We start from the raw sequence: 20,440 nt of genomic DNA, 5'->3' as shown, positions 1-20,440 counted from the left end.
AACTCCAATGTTCTGGAGTGACCCGGCTCGGGTGTGTCCAGGGGGCGAGATAGCGCCCCCTAATGTAGGCAGTCTTTCAGGGAAAGTTTCTTCGATCTTCACGAAACTCAAGTATGTAATTGCATACGTCTTGAAGTTCGTGCTAAATATTTTTGAGATTTTTTCGGCCAACAGGAAGTCAGCCAACTTGGATTTCCTGCGTGATTTTAAAATTTACGAACATATGTTTGAAGACTTTAGGATGCACAAAAACTCATGAAACTTTACACGAACATCCAAACTCATAATTACTTTGATTTAGTCATGAAATTTTGCTTGGGCGTGGCGTGTTGGCTCTCTAGCGCCCCCTTATGTCTTTTAGGTTTTGAACATACTTTGAGGTACTCGAAAACTCATGAAACTTGGCAAAATGATGGACACCTGTGAACTTTATGTAAATGTACAGTTATTGGGTTCAGCATGTTTAGCCGGCTCTATAGCGCCCCCTAACGCGTGGAAGGCCATAGTTTGGTCAAAGTTGATCCTATATTCATGAAATTTGGTAGGCACATCCTGCTCATTATTTCAGACATATTCCTCATCGGGTTTCATTAGCTCCGCCCACCGGGAAGTCGGCCATATTGGAATATGTGCGTTTTTCATGTATTTTATGCATACTTTTACGAACTCCTCCTAGAGAGTTTATCGGATCCACGTCAAATTTGGGTGGTATAACCCTCCCACAACTGTGATGGTAAATTGCGAAGGAATTTTTGATCGCTCAAATGGTGATGTCATACGTCATGTGCGAAGACGCCATTTTGTCACTTTTTAGGTATGAAACTTTGTGATACTCCTCTTAGAGGATACAAGCGATCCATCTCAAAGTCGGGCAGCAGAATCTCAACACCTTCATGATACTAAATTGCGAAGCTTTTGTGTTTTCGTGAAACTGCGTTCTTGTGGCGGCGTGGCGAATTTTGATGTTTCGCCAAGACACAGGATGCTGTTGTAACTTCACTTTAGGCCGTAGTTTGGTCAAAGTTGTTCCTATATTCATGAAACCTGGTATGCATATTCCACTCATTATTTGAAACATATTCCTCATCGGGTTGCATTAGCTCCGCCCACCCGGAAGTCGGCCATATTGAATTTGATGTTTTTCATGTAATTTATGTATCTTATGCATACTTTTACGAACTCCTCCTAGAGAGTTCATCGGATTCGCGTGAAATTTGGGTAGTATAACCCTCAAACTACTGTGATGATAAATTGTGAAGGAATTTTTGATCGCTCGAACGGTGATGTCATACGTCATGTGAGAAGACGCCATTTTGTCACTTTTTTGTAGTTTGTGCTCGTATCTTTGTTTTTCTGATGTTGATAGATGATCTAAATATTCGTGGCTTTGAACAGATGGAAAGTTGACAGGCTTGTGCTTCCCTGCTACGGATAATTCACTGTGAGCCGCCATCTTGGTCCATTGTTTTGCCCTCCAGTTAGCGGCGCGTGTCACGTGTCTGAAAACTATGAATTGCATGTACATGTCCTCAGGACTGGACCCTCATCATAACTGAGAAATTTGGGGCAACTAAATCTAGTCTAAACCCAGAATAAATTAGATCACATGTAAATCATCAATTGAAAATATTATTACCACCATTCATCACATTTCCAACATAAATGTGTCATATTTTAATATGTTAGACTGATCACATGTTTAAGAAAACTCAGGTCCAGGACCAGGTCTTGGACCAGTTCCAGCACCACATCTTGGACCAGGTCCAGGTCCAGGTGGTTTCCGTCAGTCTGAAGGTTTATTGTTAACTGTTCTGGAATATGGTCGGACTGGTCCAATCAGGACAGGAATGCGTCTCACGTTAACCACGATGTTTCAGCAGACTGCCAACACAGAAGCATCAGACCAAACTACATTCAGAAAATACCTCATTTAATGTGAAGTTTAGCAGCTGAGTGAATGTGTGAAGGTGTGACAATCATGAATGACGTGCTGGAACAGAAAGTCTTTTTTGTTTCTGGTAAATATCGTTCAACCAGTTCTGTTCTGAAGAACATCATACCAAAAATGGCACGCAACAACACACTTTACATAGTCCAATCTGCTCCAAACTTCATAAGCTGGATAATAGTCCAGGCCTGAAGACATATATGTGGTATTATGAGTGAAAGTCATAGCGCCCCCTACAGGAAACAGGAAGTTGTTGTAAATTGACTATACATTGTCCAATCTTCCCCAAATTTGACATGTTTTATAAGAGTCCCAGCATCAAGACGTATACGTTCAATTATGAGTGATAGTCATAGCGCCACCTAAAGGAAACACGAAGTTGTTAGATTTACAAGCCCAATGTGGCATTATACTTGCATGTGAGCAATCCTTATTGTTGAGCCGTGCCTGAGGAACCTGCTCAATAGAATCAGGTTTTAATCAAATCAAACCATGTCACTAATCTTTCTGACTTAATGTAGTCAACACCGTAGAGTGTGAATAATTCACATCAAAACCAATAAATAACACAGACAATAAGTTTGTCTTTACAGCATCTTTTCCCATGCGTGAAAATGGGACACACCCAAACTCTGACGTTCACGTCGATTAGATCGCTCACCCAGTAACGTTGTTGTTTTTCGCTCTTAACTTTGTCACCAGTAGCTGCAGTTTTGACTTCATGAATGTAACGGGGTACCAAATGACATACTGATATTCTTTTAATCATGATTATAGGTGATGCCAGTACAATATCTGAAATTACAGGCACCAGAAGCTAATAAAAAAAGGTGCAGTGCATTTCTTTTACCTGTAGTCTCTACACCACAAATTCCTACACCTCAGTCTGGGTGTAGGAATGACACTGACAACAGAGAGGTGACAGTGGAGGAGGTTCCGAGGGTTCTGCACCCTGCGTTAAAAGCTATGAACACCCACACAGGTGTTTTCAGTTTATTTGGCTGATTAGATCTCTGCTCACTGTAATTTCTTGACAGCTTCCTGAGTCTCCTGTCAGCTTTTATTGCACCTGTTTGGGCATTCTTATCATTCTTGTTCAGCCGGAATAACTGACAACACCTGTGTGGGTGTTCAGAGGACAAACAGGTTCAGCTTATACAGAGTTTGAAGTGTTCAGATGTACAACAAAAAACAACAAATGAGTATAGATCTTCCAGTCCCTTCGAGTTGGTACTAAATGTGATTACTACATTATGAAAATGCCCAGTGATTGGCAGTTTGGTTATAGCAAGTTCACTCTACTCGACTTCAGCCCTGATTTTCCGCTTCCATACTAGCGACTAGAAGGGAGCCTGTAAATTGCGAAATTTGATCTGAGATCTGCAAAAACTCTCGTGAGACTCGCTGCCAGACGACCTAACCTAACCTCAACCATTCGAGGCATACGACATGACACAGGAGGCTGTTGTAACTTGACCCTACATATTCCAATCTGCCCCAAACTTCACAAGCTGGATAAGAGTCCCGGCCTGAAGACATATACGTTCCATTATTGAGTTATGGTGATAGCGCCACCTACTGGCAACAAGAAATTGTTGTATACTGCCACCCACCCTCATAGAAGTGCCTTTTAAGGATGCCCCACAGGTTCTCAACAGGTCATTTACAGTGCCACGCGCTCCACGCAGAAAATACTCTCTAACTGTTGCGTGCAGTGTCCGACTTTCATGGAAATGCACGGCAGCGGGTACCCCCGGCATGCGCAAAGGGGCGAGGGCCCGTTCAACGCTGCTTGCAACTTTAATTAGGGCCCGAGCACGAAAGTGCCAGGACCCCAACGGTGTCCTGGCACGAAAGTGCAAGGAAAACCTATTGTTTTTCTAAGTATTATTATTAGGGCCCGAGCACGAAAGTGCCAGGACCCCAACGGTGTCCTGGCACGAAGTGCAAGGAAACCTATTGTTTTTCTAAGTATTATTATTATTTTTCTGCTGCGAGATCGCGTTTTCGGGACCTTTTCCATCCCCAAAAACTCATGAAAATTGGAATATGCACCAGAAGTCGCGAAAATTGCAAAGTTCTGTAGTGATTGGGCTCGGGTGTCTCCAGCAGGGCTCCATAGCGCCCCCTAATGATGGCAGGCTGTAAGAAAAAGTTACTCCGATCTTCACGAAATTCAAGTATGTCATTGCTCACATCCTCATACCCGGATTAAATATTTTCGAGATTTTTTCGGCCAACAGGAAGTCAGCCATGTTGGACTTCCCGCGTGATTTTAAAATTTACGAACACATGTTTGAGGACTTTAGGTTGCACAAAAACTCATGAAACTTTACACGCACATCCAAACTAGTAATTACTTTGATTTAGTGGTGAAATTTTGCTTGGGCGTGGCATGTTGGCTCTCTAGCGCCCCCTTATGTCTTTTAGCCTTTGAACATGCCTTTGACACCCTTGGGATACTCGAAAACTCATGAAACTTGGCAAAATGATGGACACCTGTAAATTTTACGTGAATCTACAGCGATTGGGCTTAGCGTGTTTAGCCGGCTCTATAGCGCCCCCTAACGCGTGGAAGGCCATAGTTTGGACAAAGTTGATCCGATATTCATGAAATTTGGTTGGCACATCCACCTCATTATTTCAGACATATTCCTCATCGGGTTTCATTAGCTCCGCCCAACGGGAAGTCGGCCATATTGAATTTTTGTGCGTTTTTCATGTATTTTATGCATACTTTTACGAACTCCTCCTAGAGCGTTTATCGGATCCGCGTCAAATTTGAGTGGTATAATCCACCCACTACTGTGATGCTAAATTGCGAAGGGATTTTTGATCGCTCGCACGGTGATGTCATACGTCATGTGCGAAGACGCCATTTTGTCACTTTTTAGGTATGGAACTTTGCGATACTCCTCCTAGAGGATTCAAGCGATCCATCTCAAAGTTGGGCAGCAGAATCTCAACACCTTCACGATGCTAAATTGTGAAGCTTTTGTGTTTTCGTGAAACGGCGTTCTTGTGGCGGCGGGGCGAATTTTGATGTTTCGCCATGACACAGGAGGCTGTTGTAACTTGACTTTACATAGTCCGATCTGCCCCAAATTTCACAAGCTGGATAATAGTCCAGGCCTGAAGACATATATATGCAATTATGAGTGAAAGTCATAGCGCCCCCTACAGGAAACAGGAAATTGTTGTAAATTGACTATACATTGTCCAATCTTCCCCAAATTTGACATGTTTTATAAGAGTCCAGGCCTGAAGACATATACGTGGTATTATGAGTGAAAGTCATAGCGCCACCTACTGACAACAGGAAATGGTTGTATACTGCCAGCCACCCTCATAGAAGTGCTTTAAAGGACGCCCCACATATTCTCACAGTTCATTTCCAGCGCCAGATGCTCCAAGCAGAAAATTCACTCTAACTGTTGCGTGCAGTTTCCGACTTTCACGGGAATGCACGACAGCGGGTATCCCGACGTGCGCGTTACCCAGACGTGCCCGCGGGGGCGAGGGCCCGTTCATCGCTGCTTGCAGCTTTAATTAGGGCCCGAGCACGAAAGTGCCAGGACCCCAACGGTGTCCTGGCACGAAGTGCGAGGAAACCTATTGTTTTTCTAAGTATTATTATTATTATTATTATTATTATTATTATTATTATTATTATTATTATTCTTTTTCCGCAGGGAGATCGCGTTTTTGGGACCTTTTCCCATCCCCAAAAACTCACCAAAAGTGGAATATGCGTCAGACGTGGCGCGAAATTCAATGTTTCTGTAGTGACCCGGCTCGGGTGTCTCCAGGGGGCGAGATAGCGCCCCCTAATGTAGGCAGTTTTTCAGAGAAAATTTCTTCGATCTTCACGAAATTCAAGTATGTCATAACTCACGCCCTCGTACCTGGATTAAATATTTTTGAGATTTTTTCGGCGAACAGGAAGTCAGCCATGTTGGACTTCCTGCGTGATTTTAAAATTTACGAACACATGTTTTAGGACTTTAGGATGCCCAAAAAATTATGAAACTTTACACGCACATCCAAACTCATAATTACTTTATTTTAGTGGTGAAATTTTACTTGGGCGTGGCACGTTGGCTCTCTAGCGCCCCCTTATGTCTTTTAGATATGGAACATACCTTGAGGTACTCGGAATCGCATGAAACTTGGAAATATGATGGACACCTGTGAACTTTATGTAAATGTACAGCCATTAGGTTCAGTGTGTTTAGCGGGCTCTCTAGCGCCCCCTAACGCGTGGAAGGCCATAGTTTGGTCAAAGTTGATCCGATATTCATGAAATTTGGTATGCATATCCCACTCATTATTTGTAACATATTCCTAATTGTGTTTCATTAGCTCCGCCCACCCGGAAGTCGGCCATATTGAATTTTGTGTTTTTCGTGTCATTTATGTATTTTATGCATACTTTTACGAACTCCTCCTAGAGAGTTCTTCGGATTCGCGTGAAATTTGGGTGGTATAACCCTAAAACTACTGTGATTCTAAATTGCGAAGGAAATTTTGATCGCTCGAACGGTGATGTCGTACGTGAATATTTATGGTTCGCCATGACACAGTAGGCTGTTTTTACTTGACTTTACCTAGTCCCATCTGCCCCAAACTTCACAAGCTCGATAATAGTCCAGGCCTGAAGACATATATGTGACATTAAAAGTGAAAATCATAGCGCCCCCTACAGGAAACAGGAAATTGTTATAAATTGATTATACATTGTCCAATCTTCCCCAAATTTGGTATGCATATCCCACTCATTATTTGAAACATATTCCTAATTGGGTTTCATTAGCTCTGCCCTTCAGGAAGTCGGCCATATTGAAATTTGTCGTTTTTCATGTCATTTATGTATTTTATGCATACTTTTACGAACTCCTCCTAGAGAGTTCATCAGATTCGCGTGAAATTTGGGTGGTATAACCCTGGATCTACAGTGATGCTAAATTGCGAAGCAAATTTTGATCGCTTGAACGATGATGTCATACGTGAATTTTGAAAGTTCGCCATGACACAGTAGGCTGTTGTTACTTGACTTTACATGGACTGAGCTGCCTCAAACTTTTCAAGCTGGATAAGAGACCAGGCCTGAAGACATATATGTGCATTTATGAGTGAAAGTCATAGCGCCCCCTACAGGAAACAGGAAATTGTTGTAAATTGATTATACATTTTCCGATCTGCCCCAAATTTGGTAGGCACATCCTGCTACTTATTTCAGACATATTACTAATTGGGTTTCATTAGCTCCGCCCACCCGGAAGTCGGCCATATTGGATTTTGTGCGTTTTTATGTAATTTATGCATACTTTTACGAACTCCTCCTAGAGAGTTCATTGGATTCGCGTGAAATTTGGGTGGTATAACCCTGAATGTACTGTGATGCTAAATTGCGAAGGAAATTTTGATCGCTCGAACGATGATGTCATAGGTGAATTTCGAAAGTTCGCCTTAACACAGGAGGCTTTTGTTACTTGCCTTTACCTAGTTCCAGCTGCCCCAAACTTCTCAAGCTTGATAATAGTCCTGGCCTGAAGACATATACGTGCCACGACAGCGAGTTCCCTGACGTGCGCGTTCCCCAGACGTGCCCGCAAGGGCGAGGGCCCGTTCATCGCTGCTTGCAGCTTTAATTTTACATTTAAATTTGGACTTGAACATGAACATTAATAAATGGATTTGAGTGGACTTAATGGACTCCAATGGTTTGTGATATATCCACCACTTTACACCAGCTAGGCCTATACGTCGTGTACTGAAGACCATTTGAGAATAACTTTTACATGGTTCTGGTTTTCCTCTCACAGACTGTGAATGGGAAGAACAAAATGAAGAACAAATAGTGACCTAAAACAGCAACCTTCTTCCCTTAAAGCTGCAGTGGGTAGAAATGGAACAAATATGATTAAAAAAAGTTATTTTTATGAAACGTCTTTTGGTATGAACAATTGACCCTTTTGTACTCCTCATTGTTATGTAAGGCTAAATGTTCTATTGTCTTAAATATCATGCTATTGCTGATGGTTCAACAGGAAAATAGTGCAAACCTTACAATGAAGTTATCTTCATCCCATAATATAAAACAGTATCAGTGTAATGTCTCATACAAAAATGACACTCATTCATTCAAGAGCTTGTACTCCTTTATTCATATAGATTTTACTTTTTTATGTAGGTTTATGGGTTGAAATTATTTTCATATATGTATTTATTGGTTTATACAACTGAGACATACCATGAAAACATTGTTGTAAATACATCAGAGGCTGTTTTTCATCTGTAGTCCCTGGACAGATGTTAAATGCTGTATAGTCACCATAAAAAGAAGATTATAATTTTAAAAGCTATTGAAATATTTTATAAGCATGCAGAGAAATATAACAAAGAGAATATTAAAGCAGCAGAGGGTATAAATGGAGTAAATATGATTAAAAGAAGGTTATTTTTATAAAAAGCTCACTATATCCTGACAGTTGTGCATGAAGCAGGTAATCTGAAAAAAAATCATGTTCCTCTGTGTCCTCCGGTGTTCCTAATGGCATCTGCAAGATTTCACAGACCGGAGGAAAACAGCCAATCAGAGCCGAGCTGGAGTCTGCCGTCTCTGAGCAGCTCTCAATCACTCGTGAACTCTGATCAAACGGTCAAACTAGGCAGCGCTGATCTAATATGAATCAATATTATGTTACTGTAATGCCTATTTCTCGCCTCAAATGTTTTCAGAAACATCTTGTAGTGTACTGTTTAGCTATAAAATTTGGAAGTTTGTGACCCAGCAGCCACGTTGAGATCTGTTAAAGAAATACCAAGCACCGCCCACCAGCCAGAGCACAGCCAATAGGAACACTTTCTCTCTGAAATGACCTGTGATTGGCCAAAGTCTTCCGTCACAGGCTAGATTTTTAAAGCCTGAAAACAGAGACATGAGGAGGTGCAAAGGTCTATTGAATTACAATATGCTGAAAGGTTATTATGGAAGTTTTGCCCAATGATGCCAAAAATATATTGCCTCCTGCAGGTTTAAGGAACCCCTTTTCTTTCATTGAGTAAACTGACGACCCCTGATTAAGTGACATATTCAATGCATAACAGTACAGACTGATATAAAGTGTACAATTAACCCAAATAGACAATGCAATAACTGCAGGAAGTTTGTGCAAAACGAGCTATTTGGACGAATTTTGCAGATTATTTCCTGTGAATTTTGCATCAGCAATTAGTTTTCCTGTTATTTTTAGGAACTTTTATTACAATTCTCTGACTGTAGGCTATTATGTATTTGTACTCTACTATGTATGTTTTTTTTATTATTATTTAACCAGCATACATACTTAATAATAAGCTTCTTTTTGACAAATTCAGTGTTTTCTTCTCCCTGATGCTTGGCCATTGTTCTATTAGCTCTTTGGTTGTTTTGTTTTTTTAAACATTATTTATACATTTTGCTAATACAACTCTTACAATCCATTGCACAAACATGTTTGGACTGGTATATATCCCACCCACCCCCTACCCATGACAATACCCAGAGGGCACTCAGAAAAAAAAATATATATATATAAAGTGTACAAAAATGAATATAAATACATAGATAAATAAATAAAAAAAATAATAATAATAATACATAAACATAAATCATGATAAATTGATAGAGGTCTAGGACATTACACCCTGTCATTTAGGGCACTTTTCCTTTGAAATATTCCTGGTCAAATATCCATATACATATATATACACATACATATACATACACATAAATATATGTACATACATATACGTACATACATACACACATACATACACACACATACATCAAATTTGAATCAGCCACAAAGTTATCTGAGTCTAAAGAGTCAACGTGACTAAGAAAAGGTTGCCAGATCAATGAAAACTTCTCAGCTGACCCTTTGATAGTATACCTAATTTTCTCCAACTTAATAAAATATAACATGTCTCTGAGCCATTGTGCAAATGTTGGAGGGTTGCAATCCTTCCATCTAATCAAAATTTGTCGTCTGGCCACCAGCGTAGCAAAAGATAGAAGGTTTAGTTTATTGTTGTTTAATGTAAAATTTTGTGGTACCACCCCAAACAAAGCAAGACAGGCTGATGGTTCTAAGAATTTATCGGTAGTTTTTGGAAAGCATATTGAAAATTAATTGCCAAAAATTAGATAGTTTAGGACAATCCCAAAACATGTGAATTAGAGTGGCCTGGTTCTGCTTGCAGCGGTCACACATGGGGTCTATATCGGATTTGAATTGGGATAGTTTAACTTTGGTCCAGTGCAGTCGGTGGAAAATTTTAAACTGCATGACAGTATGTCTCATACATATGGAAGATGAGTATATTCCCCTCATCATCTTTGACCAGATAGTATCTGAAATAACAATACCAAGGTCCCCCTCCCACTGATTTTTAAGGGAGTTAAGACAAGATATTTAGTAATAGGCTCTGAGTATGGCAGGCTAGAGCATAATAAGGCAAGTAATGAGGTGTTCTTACAAGAGTCTATCTCTAGTATTAGCCATTCAGGCACAGCTGTTACTTCAGTTCCTTCCATCCAATAGGAAATAAATTTGATATTTGCTGCATAATAGTAGAACTGAAAGTTTGGCAGACTAAGCCCTCCCTGCTGCCGAGGTCTCTGTAGTATAGCTTTGCGTATACGTGGATTCTTCTTACTCCAAATGAAAGAAGAAAGCTTTCTATCCAGGGAAATGAAAAATGTTTTAGTTAAGAAGACTGGTATAGACTGAAACATATAAAGAAGTTTAGGCAATAAGTTCATCTTTATAGCGTTAATTCTACCTGCCAGAGATAAGGGTAGCAGATCCCAACGATTAATATCCTCCTTGAGAGAGGACAGGAAAGGAGGGAAGTTTGCTGAGAAGAGGTCTTTAAAATTGTATGTGACCCACACACCAAGATATTTAATTTTGTCCATGCACACTTTAAACGGCACAGTACGAATAAACAGGGAGTCTCTTGCTGCCAAATTTATGGGCATCAATTCACTTTTTTGTGTATTTACTTTATAGCCAGAAACTTTGCCAAATTCAATTAAGAGATTAAAAGCTGCAGGAAGAGAGGAGGGTGGGTCAGACAGATAGAGTAGCATATCGTCTGCGTATAGCGAGATGTTATGTTCCAACCCTGCCCTTGTAATACCTTTAATATCCTTATTGCTACGCAAAGCTATAGCCAACGGGTCAATCGTAATCACAAAAAGAAGGGGGGACAGAGGACACCCCTGTCTCGTCCCTCGTGTTAGTTGAAAAGGAGGTGATATATTATTATTAGTACGCACTGCTGCCATTGGTGAACTATATAGAATTTTAATCCACGACAAAAAATTTGGTCAAAATCCGAATCTCTCAAGAGTACAAAATAAATAGTCCCACTCCACCCGATCAAAAGCCTTTTCGGCATCTAGAGATATCACCACTTCCGGTTCGTTGGGTGGAGAGGGACCATAAATTATATCGTATAAGCGCCTGATGTTGAAAGAGGACAGTTGATTTTTTACAAAGCCCGTCTGGTCAGGAGAGATTATGGTTGGGAGGACTGTTTCAAGACGGCGAGCAATCATTTTTGCCAGGATTTTGCTGTCCACATTGATCAAGGAAATAGGACGGTAGGAACCACATTCCTGTTGATTTTTGCCTTTTTTCAGAATAAGTGATATGGTAGCTTGTCGTAATGTTTCAGGCAGTGAGCCAGCTGACAGGGAGTCGTTATATACAGAGTTTAAAATTGGAGTCAATTGATTTGAAAATTTCTTAAAGAATTCCATGGTCTGTAAGCGTTTTTTGAGGTTGGTAGATTAAGCTTCAGTTTAAGGGGAGCATGATCAGAGATTACAATCGCATGGTAGTCACATTCCAGCACCAAAGGGAGAAGCTCTTTGGTTGTTTTAACTGTGTACTTTTCTAATGCAGGATGAGGCTGTTTACTAGAGAGGGATGGCTCTGTGAATATAGCTTGTGTTCAGGTCTTCACTGTCCTTATACCTTAAAATCAAGTGTCAGGGCGTGAAGCTTTGGCGCCCTCTAGTGGGGATCCAAACCATAGACTATAGAGACTGTGGTTGGGAACCAATGGTGTAAAATATGGATGTTTTTTTGGGGCTGTTTTTTTGTATTGCTTTGTTGTAAAGGAAGAAAGTAAAACAACAATAACAACAACAACATTGGTTTCATCCTGCACATTGCTCCCTTTGTTCAACATAGATAGATAGATAGATAGATAGATAGATAGATAGATAGATAGATAGATAGTAACTTTATTGATCCCAAGGGAAATTCAAGTTTCCAGCATCACAGTTCAATAGTGCAAAACATGTTAGTAAAAAGGCAGTAAAAAAGTTAGAAGTGCAAAGTACAAAGTACAAAAAAATATACCAGATATAAAAATACAAGGAGATGAAGAAAACTGTTAAAACTGAATATAGTGCAGAGTAACCGCTGTGATACAGGACTATTCAAAAAAGTGAATTTAGTGCAGAAGAGACTGTGAAAAATGAGTATAGTGCAGGGTAACTACACTCCTTCTTCCCATCTGTCTTAAAGCCTTAATCTTATTGGTGTACTGCTTCATAACAAATTTCTGATCTAATCTCATCTTTTTTTTTCAATACAGGCAGATGCTTTGGTTCTATGGTGGTTCCCACATGGTTCTCCATGCTGTGGTTGCTAGTGATGTGTCGGTCGCGAACGAGCCGGTTTAAAGAGCCAGCTTAAAGAGCCGGCTCTTTAAACCGGCTCTTTTAAGTGAACGATAAGAGCCAGCTCCTGTCCGAGAGCCGTTTTTTTTTTTTTCTTCCTTTTTCTTTACTTAATTCAAGGCAGTCACTGACTGTGACTGAATGTTGTGTTAATGACGTCCGTGCAACCAATCAGGTGATGACAGACAAGGATCATACGATCAAGCAGGGAGGGGCGGTGGTGCACGGCGCACTGGCGGTCTACAGGTACAGAGCAGGAGAGAGAGGAGGAGAGAAAGAGAGAGAGGAGTGTGATGCGCGAATAGCAGACAAGATGAATGACGGTCGGAAACGAAGCAGCATGTAAAATTATGTTATTCTGGAAATTACACGGTTTAGTATTATTATATTGAATAACTTAAAGGGACTATTTGTAACTTTCAGAAATGCTGCTTAACAGCGACACCTGTGGCCTTGAAATCAACGAAAGTCAGCGTTGAGCTCGCGCTTGCTCGCTCTAAATATACCTGAACGAGCATCGCTCAAAACAGTGAGGCGACACACGTCAGCTAAAACCACAATATCACTCTATATTTCAGCTGCTTGGCAGTAATGTTAGCTGACCAGACAAAGATCTCTCCATGAATCACTGCTGATACTGTGTTTGCTTATCCTGCCTCAGCGCAGGCTCAGGCAGCGGGGCTCCTCAACGAGTTACGTTATCGCCTCCCGACCGCAGCCGGCAGCCGTAGATACACCGGTACCCGGTCAGTAACGAGATGACAACGTAACACGTGGAGGAGCCCCGTTACTTCACAAGACACGGAAAACCTCTGTTGGTCTGGAGGAGCTGCAGCATTTATTTCTGCACAAACGTCCCCTGTGCATTCACTAGATATTCTCAGAGCTAAACTAACTCTTCTGCAGTGTGGAGTGAGCGCGCGTTCACGTCTAGTAGAGGTGGAGCGAGTACGCGAGAACGCGCGATCTGTCTGAGTAATGGTACGTGTCCACAGGCTCCGTGCTTTCCACGCTCCCCATTCATTGTCTATGCAAGCAGCCGCGCAATGCATTCCGGTAGCGTGGCGTCGCGATTCGAGAGACTAGGCATGCAGGAAGCCCGCTCCTCATTTGCATAAAGTTGAAGTCCTGGCTACTTTATGCAAATCACGGGCGTCCGACGCGACTCGCCGCCTCTTGAAACTCCCAAAGATCTTTTAAAATAAACGTTGTCGATCCAAAATAAAGACATATTCAGCAACTGCATGGCTTATTTCTCGCCTCAAATGTTTTCAGAAACACATTTCGGTGAACTATTTTCGTGAAATAAGAGAAGAAAGTTTCCAAACGAGCCTCCATACTGGTTCCGGTTTGAAGCAGCAGCCAACAGCGGGAAAGCATTCGTCCAATCAGGAGCCGAGTGCCTTGTTTCTAGGGACAGCCCACCAAGCATCCAATGTTGGGAAGCGTCGCGTCGCCTCGCGATAAAAAACGCCCCTGTGGACACGTACCATGAGGGTAAGCAGGCAGCGGAGACGAGGCTCCGGCCACACGCGAGCGCGCATATGCGAACGCGCATGTGTGCCGACCCGCTACATTTATACGCTTAAAAAGTTACAAACAGTCCCTTTAAGTGATATATGTGCACACATACTAATCATAGGTCAAAACAGCGCTAAATTTGGCTGAATTATAAAAGGCAGAAGTGGTAAAACGAAGAGCCGTTTGGGAGCCGAAAGAGCCGGTTCTTCTTGGTGAGCTGAGCCAAATGAACCGGCTCACTTAAAAGAGACTTAGGCTGTATTCGAAACCACATACTGCATACTACTCAGGAGCGCAGTATGCAGTATGCAGTACATACTGCATACTGCGTTCCTGGGTAGTATGTAGTATGTGACAGTTAAAGTGATGTATTTAGCAGTATGCTAGACGAGGCTTAAGCCTTAAAACCAGCTCTTAAAGCACAGGACAAAAAAACTAACTTGTACCACTATTACAATATTATCAAAAAATACAACTTTGATTTTGTTGTTTATGTTATGCTTGTTTACTTTATAAGATACTGCAGGTTTAAACTATTTATTCTGACAGCTCATAATGAAGTCTGACAAACAGGATCATCAACGAGGAGAGACGGGAAATATAAAACATTCATCCACAACATTTACTTTACTCAAACTGCTTTTTCAGTTACAGCAAAAGGACTGATCTCCCTCCAGATATTAGAGAAATGTTAAAAAAGTGTCACGTTGTCTCAGCAGGAATCTCTCTGCCCCGTCAGAAGCTGCTCTTTCCCTCGCCACTCTGCTGCTCTGCAGCCGCTCTGTGAGCGTCACTGGCCGGCTCTCCAGCGAGCTACGCCCGCGGGCGATTGTGGAGCTTTTTAACTCGAAAAAAGGCAAATAAACACAGGTTCCTGTTAATTTATAATGGACATCTGTGTTGTGATATTTAAACAAACTATCCATCAACAAGGAAATAAAAGCCTCTTGTCTACGAGACCGGAGTGAGCTCCAGCAGCTCATAGCGGTCTCTGAGCGTGACTACCCGGCTTGCTGGCAGCGACCCGGGCAGGCGCTCGCTGGCTGTCACGGTATTCTGTGGAGCTTCTAAACTCCGACAACGGTGGAACAAATGTTCGATTCGCCATCTAACTTCGTAAAACTGCCGATATTAATAATCTACACAGTTGATTTCTCGCCTCAAAAACTTTCAGAAGTGAATTTAGTGTTGAAATGGCTACAAAAAACGTAAAAAACGAGCAGCTTCTGGCTGCTGTTTTTGTACCGGTAGCCTGTGCTGTTCCGGCGCTTTGCATTGTGGGATACAGTAGGCGAGATAGACTGGTCCGATGCATACTGGAGAATTTTTCCAAATCAGTACGTCATCCGGGTATTTAGTACGTACTACTAGTATAGTATGCGGTTTCGAATACAGCCTTAATTCCCATCACTAGTGGTTGCGCTGCGTAATTGCGACAGTGTCGTAAAGCGCCAATGTTATGCTCGTAAAGCGTACCAGTCGTCCTCTGAGCTTTCAGTGGTTCTCAGTCGCCCTTCAACACGAAGAGTGTTTCTCCTTCTCAACCAGATCAGACAGCAGCTCAACGTTTAACCATGGCAGGGACACTGGCACGGAAAGCTGTCGACCACCTGAGGAGCAAAGACTTCAGGGACTATCTGATGAGGTTTGTATATAATGATAGATGTTTCTATTATTAGCTCTCATGCTAAAGAGACTTCAGCTCCATGACGTTAGCTAATGTTTATAACATCCGGCTGACTTTACTGTCCTTATTTGTCCAGATTGTTATTCTAATATAACCCCATGACTATTTTCAACAATGTGTGTGTTAATATGTGTTTAATTGATATCGTTTCTGTCTGTTCTCAGCTGGTTTTCAAGGGCAATTGTAGGATAGCACTCAGTTTACCTGTTCCCCCCGTTTAGGAGGTTGGCTGTAAATAGAGAGATGAATGTGGATGAACTTGTTTTATAAAATTGTTTTAACTAAACTACATTTAAAGTGGGATACTTGAAAGTGGGTCGTAACTTGTGAGAGGCTCTGAACAGGGGTTGTGCTTTAAAATGATGTGTCAAATCTAACTTTAGAGACAGATGCAAGCAGAGAGAACCACTTTGATGACCTCTTGACATGCTGTCAAGGTGTTGGTTAATGTGTACCTGATGTCCTGGTGGTGGTGGTGGTGGTGGTGTGTGCACTTGCCACAGATTAGCAGCTTGGATTTTAGAGTAAAGACTTAAGTTATGACACCGTTTGTTTGTTTGTTTGTTTGTTTGTTTATTAAGATCCCCATTAGCTTTTGCATAGCAGCTATTCTTCCTGGTGTCCACATAGTTTACATGGTGACAACATGGAACGCCCATAATACCCTTACACACCCAAGAATACGTATTAATTACTAAAGTTTCTTGTTAAGTAATGCTCTTTTAGTGTTTTTTTAAAACCATATATATCATTTTGTTGTGTAAAATGATTTGGGAGTGAATTCCATTCTTGCATTGCTCTGTATATTGCTGTACTTTGACCTGATTTGGTTTTGGATCTTGGTAAAGTAAACAACCTGCAGCAGCCTGCCTTGTGGAATAATTGTGTGTATCTGTACTGAAGGATAGTTTTTTGTTGTCATAACATTCTTAATGAAAACCATCAATGAATACAGCAGTCTATTTCTCACTTCACACCGTGATGCAAGAGGCCATCTTTGTTTACATTGGTCAACTTCATTATCTATGGGTTATATTTCTTGAAGAGCTTTGTCTGTAATATCTTGAAAAACCAGTAGAAAGTCCAACAAATGCATATGTGGGTGGGGCACATATTATGTATGGCCTTTGGCACCAGCTCTGGTATTTCTTTGGCTTTCTGACAGAGCAATGCACTTCTTGTGTGTTTGTTTTGTCATTGTGTACAGAATACACCAATAAGTCTACCTTTAGCATGTGCTATGAATACTGTGGTAGACAGTTGACTGTAAACGTATTTAAATATTTTCATCTAGGTAGTAAAATGTTATCTCAAGATAAAGCAGGTGATTTTACTCCCAGCAGGACCTGAGCTCTTTATTGTACTAGTTTATTTGTGAATTGCCTGAAACAGACCCGTGGCCTATTTTCTTAGGTCCCCTAGCTCATATCAGTATGACTTATCTGTATGTATGTTCTCTTCTCTTTTATGTGGCCCTGAAAAATAAAACCTGTTCAACAGCACGGTAAGTACTCAAACTCTCTGTCCGTCTGTTATTATATGTCTGGTTTATGTCTATCTTCCTGTTTGTCTTGTACCTAATATAGATGCATCGTTTTCAAATCTTTACTGTCATGTTTTTTTCTCCCACGTATTTTCTGTGTGTCTGTACAGCATTTCTGGGGTCCCATAGCCAACTGGGGTCTTCCTATAGCCGCCATCACAGATATGAAGAAGAGCCCTGAGATTATCAGCGGCAGGATGACCTTCGGTATGACACACACACATGTACACATGTACACATGTACTGATAAACCCAGATGTGCACATGAAGAGCACACACAATACCCCCATCCTTTACTAGTTAACTTTGTTAGGGTTAGGTTTGTCATTTCTACTTTATCTCAAGGTTACTTTGAAATAAGATATTCTTTAAAGTACAGCGGCAATTCTTGTTAGTCACTTTATATTTATTGATATAAATATAATTTAGATGCTTAATATCCATATGTATGACACATTTGTGCACAGCAGTAGGTGGTTTATAAGAAGACAGTGCTGTAATAAACTATTGCCTGTGTGTTTTCTCCCTCCTCTCAGCTCTGTCCTGCTATTCACTGCTCTTCATGAGGTTCGCCTACAAGGTGCAGCCACGCAACTGGCTACTGTTTGCTTGCCATGTGACCAATGAGACAGCACAGCTAATCCAGGGAAGTCGTCTCATCAAATACAAGTAAGTGTATTGGAGAATCGTTCTGTAACACTTAAAACATTTTGAGTAAACACACACAAAACACTGATGTTGAAGTTAAAGAACATAATTGCCATTAGGAGACATAATACCTTAACACATGTCAGGTTATTTACTTTTCTCCAAGACAAAGAAACCCTTTTTCATTGGTCAGCTTTCTTAACTTATTCAAAGCTACCATCATTCTGACCAATTGGCAAACAGCCATGCGCTGATCACGCATTAACATGAAACATGCATGCTCTCCCCATGTAATTATGTAATGTCCAAACACACATGCCCGAGAAAAGAGGGCCTCTGTGTGCCCTCACAGCACATCTAGAGTCCATTAGCCAGGGGACAAGAAGAGGAAAACAAATACAGTCTTCAACTATACCAAGGAGGAAAGGGTACCAAAAGAATAAATGATAACTTTAAAGGACCAGTGTGTAACATTTAGGCGGATCTATTGTCAGAAATAAAATATTATATTAATAAGTATGTTTTTGTTAGTGTACAATCACCTGAAACTAAGAAGTGTTGTGTTTTTGTTACGTTAGAATGAGCTGTTTATAGCTACATAGGGAGCGGGTCCTCTCTACGGAGTTCGCCATGTTGCATCGCAATGTTTCAACAGTAGCCCAGAACAGACAAACCAAACTCTGTTAACTTTTCCTGCTTGAACCGGGGTTGATAATGTTACTCGCACCTGTCGTCGCCGCCGCCGCTCTCTCTCTCTTGCTTCAACACTCACTTCCCACGTACACACACTCTCTACGCACCGTAGCTCTCCAACGCGCTTGGCACAGGGGAGAGGCTTCAGTTGGTTGCCATCTCCTCAACTCACCGCTAGATACCGCCAGATCCTACACACTGGACCTTTAAAGATGATCTCTACATACACAATATTCTAAGCTGTGATTTTGTTTTCATTGTGAACGAGTCATGTATCATGAAACGCTGTTGGGCAGAAAAAATCATATATTTCTAGTTGGTCTAGTGTCCATAGAAAAATCCCATCCTGTTGGTCATAATTCCACTTTAGCTTCTATGCAATGCTTAAGAAATATTAGTGATGTTATGAAGGCGGCTTAGCGGGCTACTATTTATGCCATTTACTTTGTCATGCAGCTTGTGTGTTCAGGTTTGTGTCATGTTATCCTTTTTTCTTTTTTTCATGTTATTTGTGATGATGATGATGATGATGATGATGATGATGATGATGATGATGATGATGATGATGATGATGAAAACAGTTGTCTTTCCAGTTATTTTCAACCTGGTCCTTATTTTGCCACCATGACTTTTGACCCAGTTCATCATTTCATCATTGAGCAATGTTATCAAAGTGACACTCAGAGTGACATGCCTTCAGCGCTTAATATGATACTGAGATTTAGGATAATAAGATATAGGTTAAAAATAACTGAAATAATCTTTAAAATTAAGATAAATAAAACAGAATTGTATTCACTCTTACTGTTTTCAATGTTGTTACAGCATGGAGAAGAAGAGGAAATCTTAGTGGCAGAGTGAAGCAGATGCAGAACGTGGCACCATGCTACTCCAACAGCGAACCTGGACATCAAAACTAATGCATCTAAACACAAACTTACCAAATCATTGAAACTGTGGCACTTGAACCATTTTTAACCTGATGTTACTATGATTGATCCTCCTCAAGTTTTAGTCACTTTTTACCACACAAACAGAAACAAAGCAGATGCTTTTCCTCCATGAATTAAGTTTTTTTTTTCTTTTTAGATTTCTGCTATAATCAATTTAAACGCACAAAAATATAATGTGGCTGAATGTACACTCAGCTAACCAGCCTGACAGTTAGCTGCCTTGCACACTGACTGTTAAACACGTTCAAACTAGGCTAAAGCAATCATTATTCACCAATCATCTCATTTTAGGTCATCACCATTAATATTGTTTAACTTTCTTAGCTGCTTAGTAATTTAAATATTAATGATATTTAATAGAGAACTTAGCCTGAGTTTAGTTTGTGCAAATATGTCCACACCATGGAAAATTATCACTTGCAAAGCATATGGATTGTCATTCATTGACCTTTATTTAAATGCAGAGGACAAAGAAAGCTAAGCTTTTTGTTTGTTGTGAAAATAGAGTGGCATGGTTTTATGACGGTATAATAAATAAGACAAGCTGCTTCTGTCAGTGCTGACCAAATGTACTGTGTGTTGCTGTCATATGTCATTCACATTAATTTATTGTCATTGTATAATTCACATTACATTTCCCTGATTAATGATTTGAATGTCTGGGTTTGTTCAAATAAACTGGCTATAACCAACGTCAACACAA

At 40.8% G+C, this 20,440-nt stretch overlaps 1 protein-coding gene across 1 annotated transcript; it reads left to right on the top strand.

The window, feature by feature from the left end:
* The first annotated feature begins 15,670 nt into the window (after positions 1–15,670).
* mpc1 (mitochondrial pyruvate carrier 1) lies at positions 15,671–20,440 on the top strand. The gene is made up of 5 exons (XM_037752967.1): positions 15,671–15,858; positions 17,401–17,404; positions 17,554–17,650; positions 17,980–18,112; positions 19,610–20,440. Exons 1-5 carry the CDS (start codon positions 15,788–15,790, stop codon positions 19,632–19,634), a joined length of 330 nt encoding a protein of 109 aa, XP_037608895.1. The 5' UTR covers positions 15,671–15,787; the 3' UTR covers positions 19,635–20,440.

Source organism: Sebastes umbrosus, chromosome 2, assembly GCF_015220745.1.
Source record: "Sebastes umbrosus isolate fSebUmb1 chromosome 2, fSebUmb1.pri, whole genome shotgun sequence".
Lineage (NCBI taxonomy): Eukaryota > Metazoa > Chordata > Actinopteri > Perciformes > Sebastidae > Sebastes > Sebastes umbrosus.
Note: the sequence above shows the minus strand (reverse complement) of the source record. Positions and strands in the feature narration are given on the sequence as shown.